Source organism: Orycteropus afer, unplaced genomic scaffold, assembly GCF_000298275.1.
Source record: "Orycteropus afer afer isolate SDZICR_OR568_19922 unplaced genomic scaffold, OryAfe1.0 scaffold00025, whole genome shotgun sequence".
Taxonomy (NCBI): domain Eukaryota; kingdom Metazoa; phylum Chordata; class Mammalia; order Tubulidentata; family Orycteropodidae; genus Orycteropus; species Orycteropus afer.
The window spans coordinates 7795430-7815717 of NW_006921612.1; the positions used below are offsets into that span (position 1 = coordinate 7795430).

General features: G+C 39.0%; 1 protein-coding gene across 1 annotated transcript in view; it reads right to left on the reverse strand.

The window, feature by feature from the left end:
- The window catches only part of ASAP2 (ArfGAP with SH3 domain, ankyrin repeat and PH domain 2), a 378888-nt gene that overhangs the window by 114968 nt on the left and 243632 nt on the right, over positions 1-20288 (reverse strand). The window contains exons 8-10 of the mRNA XM_042783668.1: positions 19061-19136; positions 18667-18744; positions 17704-17712 (exon numbers count right to left, since the gene is read on the reverse strand). Of these exons, the coding sequence (XP_042639602.1) occupies positions 17704-17712; positions 18667-18744; positions 19061-19136 (163 nt within the window). The remainder of the gene's footprint in view (positions 1-17703; positions 17713-18666; positions 18745-19060; positions 19137-20288) is intronic.

Below are 20288 nucleotides of genomic sequence, written 5' to 3' on the forward strand. Positions count from 1 at the left end.
ATGTTTGAGCTTTGTTGGACTTCTTGAATGGATATACTCTCATCTTTCATCAGATCAGGGAAATTGTCTTCCAACAAATTTTGGACAATTTTCTCTGTGGTCTTATTTGTCTCTTCCTGTTCTGGAATCCCAATTACACATAGGTTATTCCTTGTGATAGTATCCCACATGAACCTCAGGCTTTCTTCATTTTATCTTTTTTTCTGATTGATCCCTTTCCAAAGAATTATTGAGGTGTTTGTCTTCCATCTCACCAATTCTTTCTTCCATTGATTCAATACTACTCCTTTGCTTGTTCAATGTGTTATATATATCTGGAAATTTAGTATAAATCTTCTGGATTTCTATCTGTAGATTTTGTATCATTTCTAATTTTTCATTTATTTTGTCATTTTTTTCTCGCATCATCTTCCAAAATTGTTCTAGGGTTTTCTCTGTGTTTTGCTCAATTTTCTCAGTGTTTTCGTTGATCTGTCTCTCCATCTGTCGAAATATAATTCTTTTGAATTCCTTATCAGAGAGTTCCAATGCTGCTTCTTCCTCAGGGATGTATTCTGGGTTTGTATCCTGGTCTCTTGTTTCTACTGCTTTATCTTGCTTCTCTGTGTGGACTATGGTAGTCTGCTGTCTCTGAGACATTGTGATGTTGTCATATTTATATTTAATTGGTGGTTGTATGTTGGAGTGATTCACCCAAGATTTTTGTTTTGTTGTGTTATCTGAGTAAGCAGGGTACTGTGGTCCTTTATTCACTAGTTGGCAGCACTAATGCACTCACCATGTCTCCTTTCCAGTCGTCAGCCTCCATATATCTATGCTGTCCTTGGCAAGCAGAGCTTATTATTAGGTCCCTGGAATCTGACCGAGAATGCTGTCACTTTAAATATCCTAAATGGCCCCTGCTTGTAAACATTCAAAATGGCTGTGCCCTCCCAACAGCCAAAAGTCCACAGCTCAGTTTGTCTCCTTCTTTGCTGTTTTGCCTTTTAGTCATCAGCCACCAGTGCAGTCATCCATGTAGCCCTTGGCAATCAGGGCTGATTTTTAGGTTAATTCTCAGGTCCTAACAACACTTGTAAATATTCAGGCTGTCCGTGCCGTCAGGATAGCTGACAATCCACAGCTCCATTTGTTTCCTTACTCGCTGTTTTCATTCAGGTTCTTGTACTAGGTTGTTTAATCCTCATGTGTATCCTTCTTTCATAGCTCAGGGCTCCAGGATTATCTTCTGTATCTGTGTCAATTGGTTTCTCTTTTCTTTGTTGAAGAGGGTCTGTGTAGCTTGTCAGCCTATTCCGCCATCATACCAGAAGTCTCCTGAGCATATATTTTTATATCTCATGGGTATATACCTAGGGATAGATTTGATGGGTCAAACAGTCATTATATTTAGTTCCTTTTGTGCTTTTGTGTAACTGCTAGGGTGTTTCCCATAGCTTTTTTTTTTTAACTTTTTACTGTGATTTGGGTGAAAGTTTATAGAGCATATTTGTTTTCCATTCAATAGCTTGTACACATTTTATTTCATGGCACTGACTGTAATCCCCATAATAACAACAACTTTTTCCCACTTCCCTTCTCTGGTTACCTTTTCCCTGTGTCCTTCCTTCCTATTCATTGTTGACCCCTGAGCTTTCTCCTGTGCAAATGCTGCCCTTCTGATCTCCCAGGAGTGACTGTTCTAAGAGTGCACTTACCTGGTGTAACTGTTCACCTCACAGAACTGTCTATTGTTTGGCTGAAAGTTAAGCCAGGAGAGTGAGCTCTGTTCCTGACCTGATGGGTAACTAGCGTCCATAGTCTTGGGGGTTTCACCAGTCTCTATCAGACCAGTAAGACTGGTCTTTTTTATGATTCTGAGTTTTGTTCCACATTTTTCTCCCATTCTATCCAGGATCTCCAAATTTGATACCTTTCAGAGTGGTTGGCAATGGTAGCTGGTACCATTGGTATCATCTACTTCTGGCTTCAGGGCTACTAGTCCCTTGAATTAACTATTTCTATGTGTGTTTGATTTTCTTCACTCTTCTTTGCTCCAGACAAGGAGAGACTAATTGTTGTATCTTAGATTGTTCTCACAAGATTTTAAGACCTAGTCACTAATCACCAAAATAGGATGTAGAACAATGTTTTTATGTAGTATATTGTGCCAATTGAGCTTAATGTCCCCTGTGATCATGGTTCCAAGTTACTAGCATTTTTATATTTTACATTCCTACCAGCAGTGTATGAGGGTTCCAGTTTCTCCAAATCCTCACCAACACTTGATAGTGTCTGTGTTATTTCAGCCATCCTAGGGTGAAGTAGTGTCTCATTTTGGTTTCATTAGTTATTTCTCTGATGACTAATGTCGAGCATCGTTTCATATGCATAATTGCCACATGCATATCTTCTTCAATGAAATGTCTAATGAAATACATGAATTCTTCACTTCTCAATACATTTAGGCTCCAAAGATTAGACTGTTATGTGAAAATCAGTGTTCTGCAAAAATGAAGGATGATCACATCAGATCATAAAATGGAGATGACCACATCACTATATAACTGCCAAATTACTTCATTCTTGGCAGTTGTTAATGCCAGAGTATGTAGTTAATGCGCAAAACAGCTGAATACGGTTTTTTTTTTTTTTTTTTTACTATTGTCATAAATGCAAAGTGTCAGAAAATGAGATAATCGATAAATGAGGAGTAGGTAATTTTGTCCATTTTTTAATTGGGTTATTTGTCTTTTGTTGCTGAGCTGTAAGAGTTCTTTATATATTTTGGATACTAGATCTTTATGAGATATATAATTTGCCACTATTTTCTCTCATTTTGTGAGTTTTCACTTTCTTGGTGATGTCTTCTGAAACATAGTTTTTAATTTTTTATTAAGTTTGATGTATCTAATTTTTTTTCTTTCACCACTTGTGCTTCTGGTGGCACATCTAAGCAACCATTGCAGCATATATAAATATATATGTGGGAATATCCATTGCCAACCCTATATTCCCATACAGCCTCTCACCCGTTCACCTTATGCAAGTAACTATGTATCCTCGTTTACATTATTGTTTGATTATACTGTAGCATAGTGCCTAAGGCACTTGACTGCTAACCAAAAGGCTGGTGGTTCAAACCCACCAGCCACTCCTCAGAAGGAAGATGGGGCAATCTACTTCTGTAGTGATACTGCTGTATGGGAATACACATGCATATATAGGGTTGGCAGTGGATATTCCTACATATATATTTGTATATGCTGCAAATATATCCATGTATATAATAGGCTGCACAGGGCGCACACTCATGTAAATCTCTTAGCCATAACCAAACACCTCCTAGCACAGAGATAACTGGCCTAGAGGGCTAGGGACCACAGTTCCGGGGAACGTCTAGGTCATCTGCCATAATACAGCCCAAAAAACAATGTTCTAAATTCAACTTTAGTGAGTAGTAACTTAAAAGCTTGTGAGCAGCCTTCTAAATTGAATTATTGGTCTCTTTTTGTCTAGGCCAAATAAGAATGAAATAAAAATCAAAGACTCAAGGAAACATTTAGTCCAAAGGACTAATGGACCACATTAACCCCAGCTTCCAGGCCTCTGAGACAAGAAGAACTAGAAGAACCAGCTATTATCACTGACCACCATGACTAGGATCACAATAGAAAGCACCAGTTAGAAAGGGAGAAAAGGGTAGAATAAAATCCAACTTCATAATAAAAGACCAGACATACTGGTGTGATAGAGACTGACAGAACCCCTGAGACTATAGACCTTAGTTACCCTTCTAACTTAGAACTGAAGCTGCTCCTGGAGATCACTTTTCAGCCACATAAAGCACAGGTCTATAAAGTGAATAATAACACCTACAAGGAACATCTTTCTCAGAACAGTAAACTATAAAAGACTAAAAGGGCAGCATCTATCCAAAAACAAAGGAAAAAAGGGCCAGAAAAACTGGGTGAATGGAAACAAGGAACCCAAGGGGGAAATGTAAAGAATGCTGACACATTGTGGAGACTGCAACTGATGTCATGGAACAATTTGTATATAAATTGCTAAATAGGAAACTAATTTGCAGTGTAAACTTTCACCTAAATCACAATAAAATATTTTTTAAATTAAGAAAGAGAATCAACTGACCATAAATGTAAGGGTTTATTTCTGAACTCTCAATTTTATTTCATTGATCTACATTGTCTGCTCTTATGGTAGTACCATACTGTCTTGATTTCTGCAGCTTTAGTAAATTTTTACTATCAGAAAGTTTGAGTCTTCCAATTTTGTTCTTGTTTTTCAAGATTATTTTAGCTATTCTGGGTCCCTGCATTTCCATATTAACTTTAGAAAACTTCTGCACAAAGGCAACTGGGATTTTGACAGGGATTACATTAAATCTGTAGATCAATTTTGGCAGTACTGCTTAATCTAAACAATAGTAAATATTCTAATCCATGAACATGGGATGTCTAGTACTGACTTTTTAAATTCTACAACACTTATCAGAGAAATGCATAGAAACACTTTTATCTGAACAATCAACAATGTCTGTAGGCACTCCATTATTAAACTGACAACAGACCCTGAGCAAGCTGACACAGAATGGAGAAAATGGACTCATTTTCCAGAGTTCACCTAGCACCCAAGCCTATGGACAATCAGAGCAAATTTTTCAATTATGGGATGACGATGGCCTCAGTTCCACATACTCTCAAAATGGCAGTATATGAGCACTAGAAATTGAGAGCAAACCAGTTTTACACACTGCTACGAATAAATGCAGTCAGTAGAAGGGAAATGGAAAAATACTGCCCACCTATATGAATTTCTGTGGATGACTACAAATAAATCTGTCAAAAGATTAAATTACACAAGTCTATTGATTTGGAAAGAAAAAAAAATCATGCATAAAATAAGTGGTGAAATTATATGACAGTACTGCTAAAAGTGTTCATGCCAAGCATATTAATCAGAATGACATACAGGTCATATGAACAAAAATAAGGACATTCATCTTTTGAACAGAATCAGACCCTATGGCAGAAGTTAAGGAAGAAATTATCCATTTATTCTTTTCTTTAACCCTGGATTTTCTGGAATCAAGTTTTAAAAATCATAGGCTGCTTTGAACCCAAGCTACTGGGCAAAAATAGAACATTTTTAATTAAGAGGAATATAATCTTTTTAACATAAAATTGAACCTGCATTCTTCTCAGCTGGTGTCAAGTTGGCTCTGACTCATGGAGTGACCCTGTGTACAATGAGCAGTGAGTTGCTCAATCTTGTGCAAGCCTCACAATCTCTGCTATACCTGAGCCTGAACTCATCGTTGCAGCTACTGTGTCAATCCATCTTGTTGAGGGCCTTCCCCTTTTTTGCTGACCTTCCCCTGTACCAAACATGATACCCTTCTCCAGCGTCCCTTCTGACAACATGATCAAAGTAAGTGAGACGAAGTCTGGCCATTCTTGCTTCCAAGGAGCATTCCAGCTGCACTTCTTCCAGGACAAATTTGTTTATTGTTCTGGTAGTCCATGGTACTTTCAGTATTCTTTGCCAACACCACAACTCAAAAGCATCAACACTTCTTTAGTCTTCCTTATTCACTGTCTAGCTTTGACTTGCATATGAGTCTACTTAAAATACCATGGCTTGGGTTAGGTGCACCTTAGTCTTCAAAGAAACACCTTTGCTCTTCATCACTTGAAAGAGTCTTTTGCAGCAGATTTTCCCAGTGCAGTATATTGTCTGATTTCTTGACTGCTGTTTCCATGAGTGTTGATTATGGAACAAAGTAATATGAAATCTTTGACAACTTCAACCTTTTCTCCATTTATCATGCTGCTGCTTATTGGTCTAGTTGTGAGGATTTTTGTTTTATGTTGAGGTGTAATCCATACTGCAGACTATAGTCTTTAATCTTCATCAGTAAGTGCTTCAAGTCATCTTCGCTTTCAGCAAGCAAACTTGTATCATCTGCATATTGCAGGCTGTTATCCTGATGCCGCATTCTTCTTCATATAGTGCAGCTTTTCAGATTATTTGCTCAGCATACAGATGGAGTAAGTATGGTAAAAGGATACAACCCTGACACACTCCCTTCCTGATATTAAACCACACAGTATCCCCTTGTTCTGTTCAAAAAACAGCCTCCTGGGTCTATGTATAGGTTCCTCATGAGCACAATTAAGTGCTGTGGAATTCCTATTCTTCTCAATTTATCCACAGCTTGTTATGATCCACACAGCTGAATGCTTTTGCATAGTAAATAAAACACAAGTAAACATCTTTCTGGTATTCTTTGCTGTCAGCCAAGATCCATCTGACATCAGCAGTGATATCCCTCATTCCATGTACTCTTCTGAATCCAGCTTGCATTTCTGGAAGTCCTCTATCAATATACTACTGTAACTGTTTCTGAATTATCTTCAGCAAAATTTTATATGTAATTTTAATGATATTGTTCATTAACTTCCACATTTTGAATATCTTCCAGTCAGTTGGCCAGGTAGCTGTCTTCCAAATTTCTTGGCACAGTTGAGTAAGTGCCTCTGGAGCGGCAACTGTTTGTTGAAACATCTCAATGAGTATTCCATCAATTCCTGGAGCCTTTTTTTGGCCAATTCCTTCAGTGCAGCTTTGACTTCTTCCTTCAGTACCATTGGTTCTTGATCATATTCCACCCCTTGAAACAGATGAACACTGACTGATTCTTTTTGGTTCAGTGACTCTATTCCTTCCATCATCTATTGATGTTTCCTGCATTCATTCAATATTTTGCCTGTAGAATCTTTTAATATTGGAACTTGAGGCTTGAAATTTTTCCTCAGGTCTTTCAACTTGAGAATACCAAGTGTGTTCTTCCCTTTTGGTATTTTAATTCCAAGTCTTTGCACATTTCATTATAATAAGTGACTTTGTCTTCTCGAGCTGGTCTTTGAAATCTTCTGTTCAGCTCTTTCATCTTGTCATTTCTTCTATCTGCTTTAGCTATTCTCCATTCAAGAGCAAGTTTCAGAGTCTCTTCTGACACCCATTTTGGTCTTTTCTTCATTTCCGGTCTTTTTAATGATCTTCTCCTTTCTTCATGTATCATGCTCTTGATGTCATCCCACACTTCGTCTGGCTTTTGGTCATTGGTGTTCAACACATCCAATCTATTCTTCAGATATTCTCTAAGTTCAGGTGGGATATAATCAAGGTCACATTTTGGCTCTTGTGGACTTGTTTTAATTGTCTTCAGCTTCAACCTGAACCTGCATATGAGCAATTGATGGCCTGTTCCACAATCAGTTCCTGGCCTTGTTTTGGCTGAAGATATTGAGCTTTTCCATTGCCTCTTTCCACAGATGTAGTTGATCTGATTGATTCTTGAGTATTTTACCTGGTGATATCCACATGCACAGCTGCCATTTATATTGACAAAAGGTATTTGCAATGAGTAAGTCATTGATCTTGCAAAATTCCATCATGTGATCTCTGGAGTCATTTCTAACAGCAAGGCCATATATTCCAATTGTCAGTGATTCTTCTTTATTTCCAACTTTAGCATTCCAATCACTAATAATAATCAACACATCTTCATTACATGTTTGGTCAATTTCAGACTGCAGAAGTTGGTAAAGATCTTTAATTTCCTCGTCTTTGGCTTTAGTGGTTGGTAAGTAAATTTGATTAACAGTAGTATTAACTGGTCTTCCTTGTAGGCATATGAATATTATCTTATTCCTGACAGCATTGTACTTCAGGACAGATCTTCAAACATTTTTTGTAACGATGAATACCATGCCATTCCTCTTCAATTTGTCACTCCCACCATAATAGATCATATGGTTGTCTGATTCAAAATAACCAAAACGAGTCTAGTTCAGCTCACTAATGCCTATTAGTGATCTTTATGTGTTCCATTTCATTTTTGACAACTTCCAATTTCCTAGATTCATACTTTGTGCATTTCATGTGCCAATTATTAATGGATGTTTGCTGTTGTTTCGTCCCCTTTGAATCATGTCACATCAGCAAATGGAGGTTCCAAAAGCTTTACTCCATCCATGTCATTAAGATCGACTCTACTTTGAGGTGGCAGCTCTTCCCTAGTCAGTATTTTGAGTGCCTTCTGACCTGAGGGAAGGATCATCTTTTGGCACTATAGCAATGTTTCAGGGCTATTCATAAAGTTTTCCAGTAATTTATCAGACAGCATTTTATTGCTATTCATAAGGTTTTCATTGGCCAATTCTTTGAGAAGTGGATGGTCCCTTCCTTCTTCCAAGGCTGTCTTAGCTTAGAAGCTCCACTGAAACCCATCCCTCAGGGGTGATCTTGCTGATATTTTAAACACTGATGGTATAGCCTCCAGCCTCTGAGCAACATGCAAGCCACCACAGTATAACAAACTGACAGACAAGTGGTGGGAGCCTGCCTTAGAACTAATTATTTTAGTGTCCTTTAAATGACTTCTAATTGACCTAACAAAAACAGCCTTCTTCACCTGTGTAAAATGCCTGATCAAGTTAACCCCAAAACTCACTGCCAACGAGTTGATTCCAACTGATAGTGACCCTACAGGACAGAGCAGCACTACTGCCTCATAGGGTTTCCAAGGCAGTAAACCAAGCAGACTATCTCATTTTTCTCCTGTGGTGTTGGTGGTGTATTCGAACTGCCAATCTTTCAGTTAGCAGCCGAATGCCTTAACCACTGAACCACCAGACCTTCTTTGGATCAAGTGAAGCAATGATAAATAAAGTCAACCCTTTCACATGACCAAACCCAATCATATGATTTTCAATTAGGGGAATATAATTAAAAAAAAAAGAGCTTGGGATAAGAATTAATCGAACATATAAGAGGCAATTGGCTGAAGTGGTCCACACTGCCCTGATTCTTGGAGACTCTCCAATGTACTCTGCACTTTCCCTAAGAGAGCTGAGGACAACCAAGACTTACTTGAGAAAGCCTTACCATGTGGAGACTATATGCTTGAAGAATATAGGTTAAGTGGGCATTTTATGGGATCTCAGAAGCTCTCATAAAGTTCTATCAATAACCATAGAGCCACTATCTGATGAGCTCCTAACTAGTTCTCAGGTTTGTGGCACTGCCCATGACCTTAAGTTTTGTGTGGGCTAACAAAGTATTATGTGTAGCCTCTCGGTCCTGGCAAGACAGACTGTGCCCAGATGTGTAAGAGCCTTAATATATAAATCTTCAGGAAGGGAGAAAAAGGACAATGTTGCACACATTTAAGTACATTATATAAACATTTGCTCATAGCATCAGAAGTTTCCTGGACATATTTAAGGCTCTAAATATCACAGTTGCAATGTGTCAAGCGTTCAACGTGTCAAGCTACCAATCAGAGCTTTTCCAGAGCTGGGCCTCTTACAATTTCCATGTAGTTGTGAGAACCAATGAAGAGAAAGTGTGTAATTTTTGGCTGTGTGGTTGATATACAAGGAACAGAATAAACATAATAAAAACTTCTACACTTTATCTGCTTCTTCCAAGAAAAGTCTGTGGTCAGACAATTCTTGTGATCAGTGAACTGCCAAAGATTCACTGTTGGATGCTTCAAGTGTCTCTTTCAGGTGAGGTCTGTGGTATCTAATTCATTCACCATCTTCCAAGGTACAAAAGCTGTGTCTACCCACATGGATACAACTAGGAGATGGAGGCTTTGCTAAGCAAGCACTGAGCCATGGTTTAAGAACCAAAAACCAACTAAACCCAATGCTATCAAGTCAATTTCAACTCACAGTGACCTCCATTGGGTTTCCAAAGCGGTAAATCTTTACAGAAGTAGATTGCCTCATCCTCTTCCTGGTGAGCAGCTGGTGCATTTGAACTGCTGTCTTTCTGGTTAGTAGCCAAATGCCTTATTTACTATTCTATGTTTCCCAATCTTTGTATTATCACTTGTATTTTGTTGTTTTGTGCTGTTGAGGCAATATCATCTGACAGCAAACCTATTCTCCATTATTTCTGGGCAATTAAAAAAAAATCTACCTAATATTACATATTAACCCACTGCCACCAAGTCAATTCTGACTCATAGTGACCCCCCCACCAACAGAGTTTTCAAGGCTGTAAATCTTTACGGAAGCAGTCTTGCCTAACCTTTCTTCCATGGAGCAACCAGAAGGCTGGCAGTTCAAACCCACCAGTGACTCCTAGGAAGGAAGAATGGGCAATCTGTTTCCATAGAGATACTGCCTCGGAAATCCAAGGAGGGGTCGCTACGAGTCCAATTGACTCAGTGGCATTGAGTTTGGTTTGGTTTAATAAAGCTGAAAGAGAATAGGCTTGAAGTGTAACAGACCGGAGTCAATTCTGGCACTGGCACTATTGAGTGAGCTCCAGCAAGTGCATTTATCTTTCTATCTCAGTCTCAGTTGTAAATAGGATAATACTTCCTACACATTAAGGTTGTTATAATTATTATTGATGATTGTAACATACCTGGAAAAACCTGAAAAATGCCACAAGTGAGAAATGTTATAACCAAGGAGACAAACAGCTTTGCAACACAGGATGAGAGGCCAGGTAGAGAAGTGCTAATGCAGGACTACAAAGAGGGAAGTGAGTGAGACCTAAGAGGCCTGGGTTGGGGGCAAGGCAAACAGCCTGAAGCTGGGTATGACCACCCCTTAAGTCAGAAAACATAAAAAGACAAAAGCAGGAGCCAGAGGCATGAAGATAAGGTTCCAGAGGACCAAGCAACATTAGAATTATGTAGGCAAGACACATCAGAAATCATATCACAATAATAACAGCATCTGCTATTGCTCAACCACTAAGGATGTAAACTACATGAGGGTGGAGAATTTTGTCTCTTTTATTTATTACTGTACAGGCATACCTCGTTTTATTGCACTTTGCTTTACTGTGCTACACAGGTGAGTTTTTTACAAAATGAAGGTCTGCAGTCTATTGGCACCATTTTTCTAATAGCATGTTCTCACTTCATGTCTCTGCATCACATTTTGGTAATTCTCACAATATTTCAAAGTTTCTCATAATGCTATTTGCACACTTAATATGACAACAGTATAGTGTAAACATAACTTTTATATGTACTGGAAAACCAAAAAATTCACGTGACTTGGTTTATTGCAATATTTGCTTTATTGCAGTGGTCTGGAACTGAACTTGCAGTATCTCCAAGGTATGCCTGTATCTTCAACATCCAGAAAAAACCAAACTCACTGCCATCGAATCAGATCTGACTCATAGCGACCCCTCTTTGGGTTTCCAAGGCAGTATCACTACAGAAGTAGATTGCCCAATCTTCCTTTTGAGGAGTGGCTGGTGGGTTTGAACTGCCAGCCTTCTGGTTAGCAGTCAAATGCCTTAGGCACTACACCACCATCTAGGAGCTCACTATTTGTTGGATAAATGAACAAACCTGTGTATTAGAGCTTAAATCCTAAAGCACTTGGTTTGTGGAAGGTTACGGTCTACAGTGAGAGCCCTACCTCCATTTTGAGTCTTGATTTAAGTTCAGAGCCATCTGACTTCTTTATGTTAGTTTCTCAATGCTTAAAAACCAAAACCAAACTAAACTCACTACCATCAAGTTGATTCTAACTCACAGCTACTCTCACTGGGTTTCTGAGGAAGTAAATCTTTACAGAAGTAGATTGTCTCTTCTTCCTTCTCCAGAGTGGCTGGTGGGTTTGAACCACCAACCTTGTGGTTAGCAGTCAGTGCTTCCTGACCATTAAACCAGCAATGTGGCTATGCTTAGACAAGTCCATGAAAGCCCAGAGAGAGGCAGTCTGCCTTCAGGAAGAATGTAGTTGAAAGTAGATTATGTAGAAAAGATGCTCACATAAAGAACTAAGGAACTTGCCTGTGCATTTACTGAAAGGAGCCAATCAAAGGCACGTTATCTCACTTAAGTTAAAGGTTGGTGTCCCAGTACCATAACTCAGGATCACATGATCACAAGTCACACCCTGACCACCACAAAGCCAGGTAATTAGAACCCCAGAACAGGGACACTGGAGTCAATTGGCCCAACAAAATACATAAAAGCGTTGCTCCACATACTACATTGGTGAGTAGCGACTGGGGTCTTAAAAGCTTTCGAGCAGCCATATAAGATGCAGCTAATGGTCTCCTAGGAGCTCTGGCAAATAACAACAACAATGGTCTCCTAGAGTTGGAAGTGAAGAAGAATGCAAAAAAAAAAAAAAAAAAAAGCCCAAGGGCATTTAGAAACAATTTGCCCTAGGACAAGATGGCCCTCAAGACCAGAAGAACTAGATGGTGCTCAGCTAACCATGCCAATCACTCAGGAAAGGATCAAATCTGGAGATCCTGGATACAGTGGGAGGGAAAACATGGAACAAAACCCAAAAACCAGAATTACTGGTCAGATGAAATCTGGTGAGAATCCCAATGCTATGGCCCTGGAATACATTCTGCACCTGGAATAAAACTCACCCCCAGGGGTGGGCTCTCAGGTTAATAGTTAACAAGATGTACACGCAGACCACTCAACCCAGGATGATGTACCCACACACTCAATGGTAATACATCCCTTAGAGCAATAGACCATGGGACATCAAAGGACCAACATTCCAGCTGAGGAAATGCAAGACAAACAGGAGTGCATAAATATGAGGGGCACAGGGGGAGGGTTATAGAGTAGGAAGGAGACTGGGTCAGGGTTGGACATGGCGAATGGGGAATGAAACTAAATGTATGCATTACATTGAATGTAAAACAAGCTCTTAAAATAAATAAATAAAAATTAAAAAATAAAACCCCAGAATCAATCATATAACCTTTTTTAATGTGCAATTATGTACACATTCCCCACTTCTGTAGACTCACCTGCAACATGATGAACTGAGCTAACACCAATCATGATCTTGTACTGTTTTCCCTTATTCCCTATCGTAAAATGAATACCATGACTAATTCACAGGATTCCATCCACCTTTATAATGAGCACAAGCTGATAGAGTCCTTCTTCTACTTGATTGTTTTGTCTTTGTCTTGTTTAACGCTTAATAAAAGGGTCTCTATAGAACATTTTTTAATCTGGGGTCTTTTTGCCTCTTACAAGTGTCTATTTATCAAGATAATGTGCCAAGTACTTTACAGAAACTCTTAAATCTCACAACTTTGAAGGGTAGGCAATAGTATTCCTGTTGTACATAAGAGTTACTGAAGAGACCAAAGCCTAAAGAGGTGAAGTAATCTGCCCGATGTCATACTGGTAGGAAGTAGAAGTCCTTGGATCTAAATGGTAAGAATCATGCTCTTTCTTCTGTTAGACAGCTTCCCAGACAAAGCTTCTGTCTTGGTCAGAACTTGCCCAGTCTCTCCACCTACTAGAAGTCTAACCTAATTATCTTCTAATTCTCAGCTCAAGCTTCATTGACTCTGGGAAATCATTCCTAGCTCACACCTGCCATCCGCACACTGAGGAGACACTCCTTCTCAGTGCTGATCACCATTATAGCTCTCATCACACTACACTCTTAATTACTTTTCTGTCCCCACTCCCAGATTGTGTGTCCTGAGAGGTGTGAAGTATATTTATCCAACTCTGATGTTTGCTTATGCAGTGTCTAGCCTAGAAGAACTGCTGAGAAACTGGTAAATGAGTATGTGAACCAATGAACAAGTCTTCTACTAAGTCAGAAATGAAGGCCAGGGCCAAGCAAGCCAAGAGCTGAGCAGGGGAGGTAGGCAAGTGGAACCGTGCCCAGAAGCAATAACTAAGTTTCTGACTAAACTCAGATTTGAGCACATAAGATAAGAAACTTTGGACCAAAAAAGCACAACACATCCTACTAGTCATGGACACTTAAAAATGGGGGAAGCAAAGCTGACAAATGGAGAAAGACCACATGTGAGATCTCTGAAGTAGAAAAATCATTAAGATTTCAGAACTTAGACCTATGAAGACCAGATGCCATAGCCTGAATCTTGCCTCCAACAGCATAGTCTGGGTTCTCAACATCAAACAATACAGAGAAAGCATGTCATTAAAGCCATTTTGGAGGAGAATCCACTGGTGCTTCAGTGGGATCTGTCTCACCAGAATTCCACTTAGATGGTGTGGTAGTTTGGTTTGTCAATTTGGCTAGGCCTGGGTGAGTAGCTGGGCAGCTGGATTAGCAGTCTCATTGCTAATCAAGTCCATGGTGGAATCTACTGGGAGCAGGTGAGTAGCTGCCTTTGGGTATGTGGTCTGCTTCCTGTATATAAGGAGAAGCTTTGAGAATGGTCTTTAGCCTATGGCACGCTTGGACCCTGCATGTAGCTGTGTTGTTGCTCAGCAGCCTGCCATGCTCTGCCGACCTTGGGACTTGCAATGGACTTAAGTTAATGGCCTGCCGTGTGGTTTGGTAACATTGGGACTGTGCCATTTTACTTGTTAGCCTTGGGGTTTCTCAGCCTCAGCAGCCAGCAGCTGTCTGAGTGAAGAAATGCCTCTAGCTCCAGTGGGCCAGAAGCAGGAGACAGAGCTGGACTCCAAGGTTGAAGGGCTTTCACCCAGCCCCTAGAGCCTGGCACTTTGAACTTGGACTTAAAGCCTCCAAATTGTAAGAATTGTAAGAATAAACTCCTATTTGTTAAAACCATCCCATTTGTGGTATATTTCTCATCAGAGCAGCACTAGGTAACCAGAACAGATGGCGTGATGGTTAAGTCTGTGTGTCAACTTGGCTGGGCCTGGTTGAGTGGCTGGGCAGCTGAATGTAGTATTCCCCATGATGAGACTGGTAATCAACTCTATGGTGGAATCGAGTGTGAGCAGCTGAGTAGCTACCTGCCTTAGGGATGTGGTCTGCTTTCTGTATATAAGAAGCCATGGGGCATGGTCTCTAGCTTATGGCACACTTAAACCCTGCATGTAGCTGTGTCATTGTTCAGCAGCCTGCCATGCTCTGCCAACCTTAGGACATTCAATAGACTTGAATTAATGGTCTGCTGTGTGGTTTGGTAACATCGGGGCTGTACCTTTTCAGTTTTTGACCTTGGGTTTGTCGGCCTCAGTAGCCAGTAACTGTATGAGTGGAGAGATACCTCTAGCTTCAGTGGGCCAGAAGCAAGAGGCAGACCCAAGGTCGAGGGGCTTTCACCCAGCCCTTCCAAGAGCCTGGCACTTGGAACTCTGACTTCTAGCCTCCTGAACTGTAAGAGAATAAACTCCTATTTGTGAAGGTCATCCTATTGTGGTATATTCTTGTCAGAGTGGCACTAGGTAACCAGAACAGATGGACACATGAGGGATGAAGAGGCAGAAGGTATGGCTGATGGGGAGAAAATGCCTATGAAAATTAGTAGTATTTATTGGTCTTAATTTTAAGGAAAGGATCTTTCCAAAAATTAAATTCTATAATGCATATATGGGTATTCACTGACAAGTCTTTCAACTTTTCAGTAACTTTGAAATTTTTTAACCTAAAATGATGGAAAAATTAAACAGCAGTATTCTCTTTACAGACAGCAAAAAATATCAAGAACAAAATATGACTGTCAGTGATTCAGAGGTGTGAGGGTACCCTGGAATCACAACAGCAGTGTCCATATCAAAGTATAAGCACAGAATGATAAAGAAAGCAGTCCAAAGCCACATTATTTATTTTTTTGAAATGTATATGCTCTGGTAGTGTAGTGCCTAAGGCATTTGACTGCTAACCAGAAGGCTGGTGGGTTTGAACCACCAGCCACTCCTTGGAAGGAAGATTGGGCAATCTACTTCCATAGAGATACTGCCTCAGAAACCCAAGGAGGGGTTGCTATGAGTTGAATCGACTCGACAGCAGTAAGTTTGGTTTTATTGGTTTATACCTTTAACAAGACACTGTGAAAATGACAAAATGAATATATCATGATAGAGAAAGCAGATAAATTGCCTGGGAATGTCCATACACTTTATTATATGTAAACTATAGCTCAACATAATTAATTTTTTTTGATACTGTAATCTCGTTTGGTATATATTTTTAGGATGACCTCATAAGAAAAATGATATAATCCAAAGAACAAGGAAGAATGGAGAAAAACTGATGTACTTGAATTTTGTTGTTGGTGAAGAATACTGAATACACCATGGACTGCCAAAGGGATGAACAAATCTGTCTTGGAGTATGTAACTGCCACATTCTTCACTGAAATCAAATGAATAATGTTTGAGATTTACAGGAAGAAAATTATGAACAGTGGCTTGTAAACAATCAATGCCGCCGTTTCCTTCAGGGCATGTTTCCTAATTTTTATGAACTGCAATTTTATTGTCAGAATTTTGATATTATGGAATAAAAACTATTGACACCTTTAATTTTCTAAGTCATAGAAGAAAATCCAAACAAAGGAAATAAGAGCCTAAACATCAAACATGTCCAAATGTTCAATTCTCTTGGTAATTATAGGGACACAAGATAAAAACCCCAATCATAACCCTAGTCATGAAAATTATTTAAAAATATGTAAAATTTAAATTTATAAACATTCACTTATTACTTGAATTTGTGTTCATAAAATATCTAATTTATAGAATATCATCAACAAGCAACACAGAGCATAATATACAGAAAATCTAACACATTCACAACTAAGATATTGGTGAGGTTGGCCTTGGTAAGCAGCCAGTTGGGCATAAGAGCACAGAGGAGCAACAAAAAAGGTTCATTTGACCCCTTTATCCAAAGCAAGGAAGATGAGCTCGTGAACAACAACCACAAAAACAGCAACAAAATTTAAAAGACCTCTGGTCTATGCTGGTAAATATTTTATACTTTTCTGCAAAGCTATAAATAATCAGCTCCCTGACAACAGCCTGTTTTCCCAAAGCTCCTAATTCTGCACAGTCAATGCAAACATGGACCTCGTCCTGTGCCCAACAGGCTACTTAACTCCTGGAGATGTGCTTCACCAGCTTGACTTTCCTCCTATGATAAAAGCTGCTCTCAACCATGACCAGTCAATGCACTGGATGGCATTCTGCCTCCCAAGCCTAGCACTACCTCTTCTAGTTACAATTAGGCCACTATTTTCTCCATACTCCAATTTTCTTTCCTTTACTCTGTTTACATTCCATGTTTAGGATCCATGTTCTGTAAACTGGGAAGAAGTCAGTGTGCTGTGGGTAATTTCTAGCATTACCTATAACCGCAATTTACCAATCTTTCACTTAGCTGACCAATGTTTATCAAGAGTCACTAAGCAAGAGGTATGGCATCTACAGTGCGATGGCAGGAAAGGGACAGAAGGCAGGAAGGCATCGTCAAGTTGCTCAGAGTTGCGCTGGAGAAAAAGCATCTGCATACTTGAAGATGGAGCCAAGAATCCGAAAAGGAATACACTGTGATTGAAACAAGTCTTTTAAACAGAACATGTGTTGTATGAACTCAGATCATTGCAGACTGGGATGATCAGAGACAGGGCTTAAGAGGGACTACAAGGATGTATGGACTTCAACCATGCAGTGAAAAGGGAGGGAGTGAGATGCTTCATCATCATGAAGAAGAAACAGTTAAAGTACAACCTATAAAGATGGAAATTTCTATTTTATTAATATCTATACATTCAAAATCTTTAGTGTTTAATAAAATCGGCTAATGAAAGATTAAAATTAAAAACAGTACTAACCATTGAAATATATAAAGAAGAAATATCTAATTTTTTTGTGTATTTATGAAGAAAGCATGCAAAATTCTCCAATTTATTAAAATATGAACTACTTACTCTCCTAGACTTCGGTCACAAAAGGTAAATGCATTTGGGAGAAAAACAACAATATTCAGTTATAGTATAAGAACTTAAAGTAGAGCATAACAAACTGCCAAGATGAATTTTATGCTCTGCTAAATAGTTCAATAGTTATTTTTCTAAAATCTACTAGGTACACATGTAGACACATTCCTTTATTGACAAGGAAGCAGATTTATGTTTTAATATTCAAATTATAATACTGACACTATAACTAAGGTACCACAAAATGACCCCAAAAATTTATAATAGTTTGTGTTTTCAGTAAGCAAAGAAAAACCACCACAAAGTATCACTGCTGATGTGTTAGCATATAGAGAACTCATTAAGTGAAAGTGATGATGCAAAAAAAAAAAAAAAAAAAAACCAAAACTAAGGTTTTTTGACCTATCAGAAAATGTCCATAAGACAACCTAAGTCCACATATCCTATTGAATACATAACTTTATACTTTATACACAAGACAGCATTGAAAGAGACTTAGGTGGTCATCTGTTACATATCTTAAATCGGCAAAGAGTCCACATACATAGTCAGGTAAACCAAAAGTTCTAGGAACAAAATGGTTTAAATAAAAGTGCTCCACATGACAAAGACACAAAGAGCTACCATATTTTAACACAAGTAACACACGCATTATAAAGTTTTTACAAATGGCACAAACCCTTGCACATTAGTTTCTTATGCATGCTACGTGAGTGTGCCTGTTATTTCCATGAGTGTGTTATATGTGGAAAATACTGTACTTTCCAAGCAATTGATAGAGCAAAAACGTTTATACACTGATTCTCCCAGGAAATAAACGTACTTTCTAAGACAGTTTTGTAAGACTCAGAACAAACTGTGAATACCTAGAAGGTACGGATTTTACATTCCTCCATCCCAAAGAGTTCTGAAACACGGGTATAAAATGAGTCCTTCGAATATAAATCCCCTCACCTCTTTCTGTTCAACTTGCAATGCTGATTTCAAAATATCTCGCAGCTGTATTAACTGCCTTCTTTCTTCATCCTGGGCCTGTTTGATCTTTTTTTTTTAAAAAAAAAAAGGGCAAGGTAAGGCTGAGGTGACAGTGACATGCTGCTGGAATTCACAGGGCATTTCAATATAAATGCAACAAATGACTCACTTCCTCACAATTTTAAACCTTCCCTCTAATCAAGACAGTTTAAGAACAGAAAGTACACCACTATGCTCTGCATGGCACTAGAGGGCTATTAGTTTCTCGGTAGCAAGGTACATAAACACAAGATTACACAGAAACAATATTTAAATGAAAATATTTGTTATAAGCAAACTGCCTCAACAGCAATGTGGGAGGGAAGCTACGCACTGTGTGAAGATCTGTTGAAAGTGTTTCAATGGAAGGTTTGAGGCTTTCAACTGCTTTCAGTCCATCTTGGAAAAAACTAGGGGAAAAAAAAAGGAATAAACATAAATTATAATTCATTAAGGAGAAAATAATTTTGTTACTGATTATGAAATTCCTGGGGAAAAAGAAGGATGAACAGGAGCTTAAAATACCAGGCAAACTAAGAATAAAATGATAGAGAAAAAAGGAATTGCAGTAAGTCTAAGTTTTTGTGATTTTTCTTAACCCACATAAAATGAGACCTAAATTTTCAGTTTATAATGAAAAACAGGATTCTACTGCTGAATGGGCTTTAGCAGTAGGACAAGTAGAACCAAGCTGAAGGGTTTGGTTCAGGGATCTCCTGCACATCCAAATGGAAGAGTCTGAGACCAGAAAGGACAAGGAGTGAAAACAAGAAGTAAGACACTAAAGGATTTCCGTGACAGGTAATAGAGTAAAGTCGAAATGAGAAGGAAAGCAGGAAAAAAAAAAAACAAGCAAATCTGATGCACATCAATGGCCATGTTCAGGCTACAGCATAGGAAAATGTGGTTGAAGTGCTTAAGATCAAATACGAAAAGGGATTTTTTTTTTTTAAATCTCAGAACTCAATGCCTGTAAAGTCATTTACAACAAGTGATTCAGGAAATACAACTGGCAACAGAAGCTAAACAACTTATTGTGCAGTAACAGAATGCCGGTGTTCAGCACTGCCTCTAAAACGTGCTGTGTGTAACTGTTGAGGAAGAATGAAGAAAAGCTTCTCATTGCACTGAGACAAAGTTCAAAACCTGTAACAAGGCCCATAACGCCTGTGTGGCCTGGCCCAGCCTATGCGTCCAGTCTCATTTCACACCATGTGCCCCCTTCACTCATTTAATTCTTTAGGTTCCTCCATTAGCCAGGAAATTCTTCCTGCATCAGGCCCTTTTCACGTGCTCTTTCTTCTAATGGCTTCTCCCTGAAGCAAGTTCACTTCACTTGGCTGACTCCCATTCCCTCTTCTTTTATTTATTTATTTATTTATTGTGATTTGGGTGAAGATTTACAGAGCAAATGCACTTTCCATACAGCAGTTCACATACACTTTCTTTCATGACATTGACCACAGTTACCATAATGCAACAGCTCCCCTCCCACTTCCTCCCAAGAGTTACCTCTTCCCTGTGTCCATCCCTCCATGGACTCCTGCCCCCTGAGCTGTCTC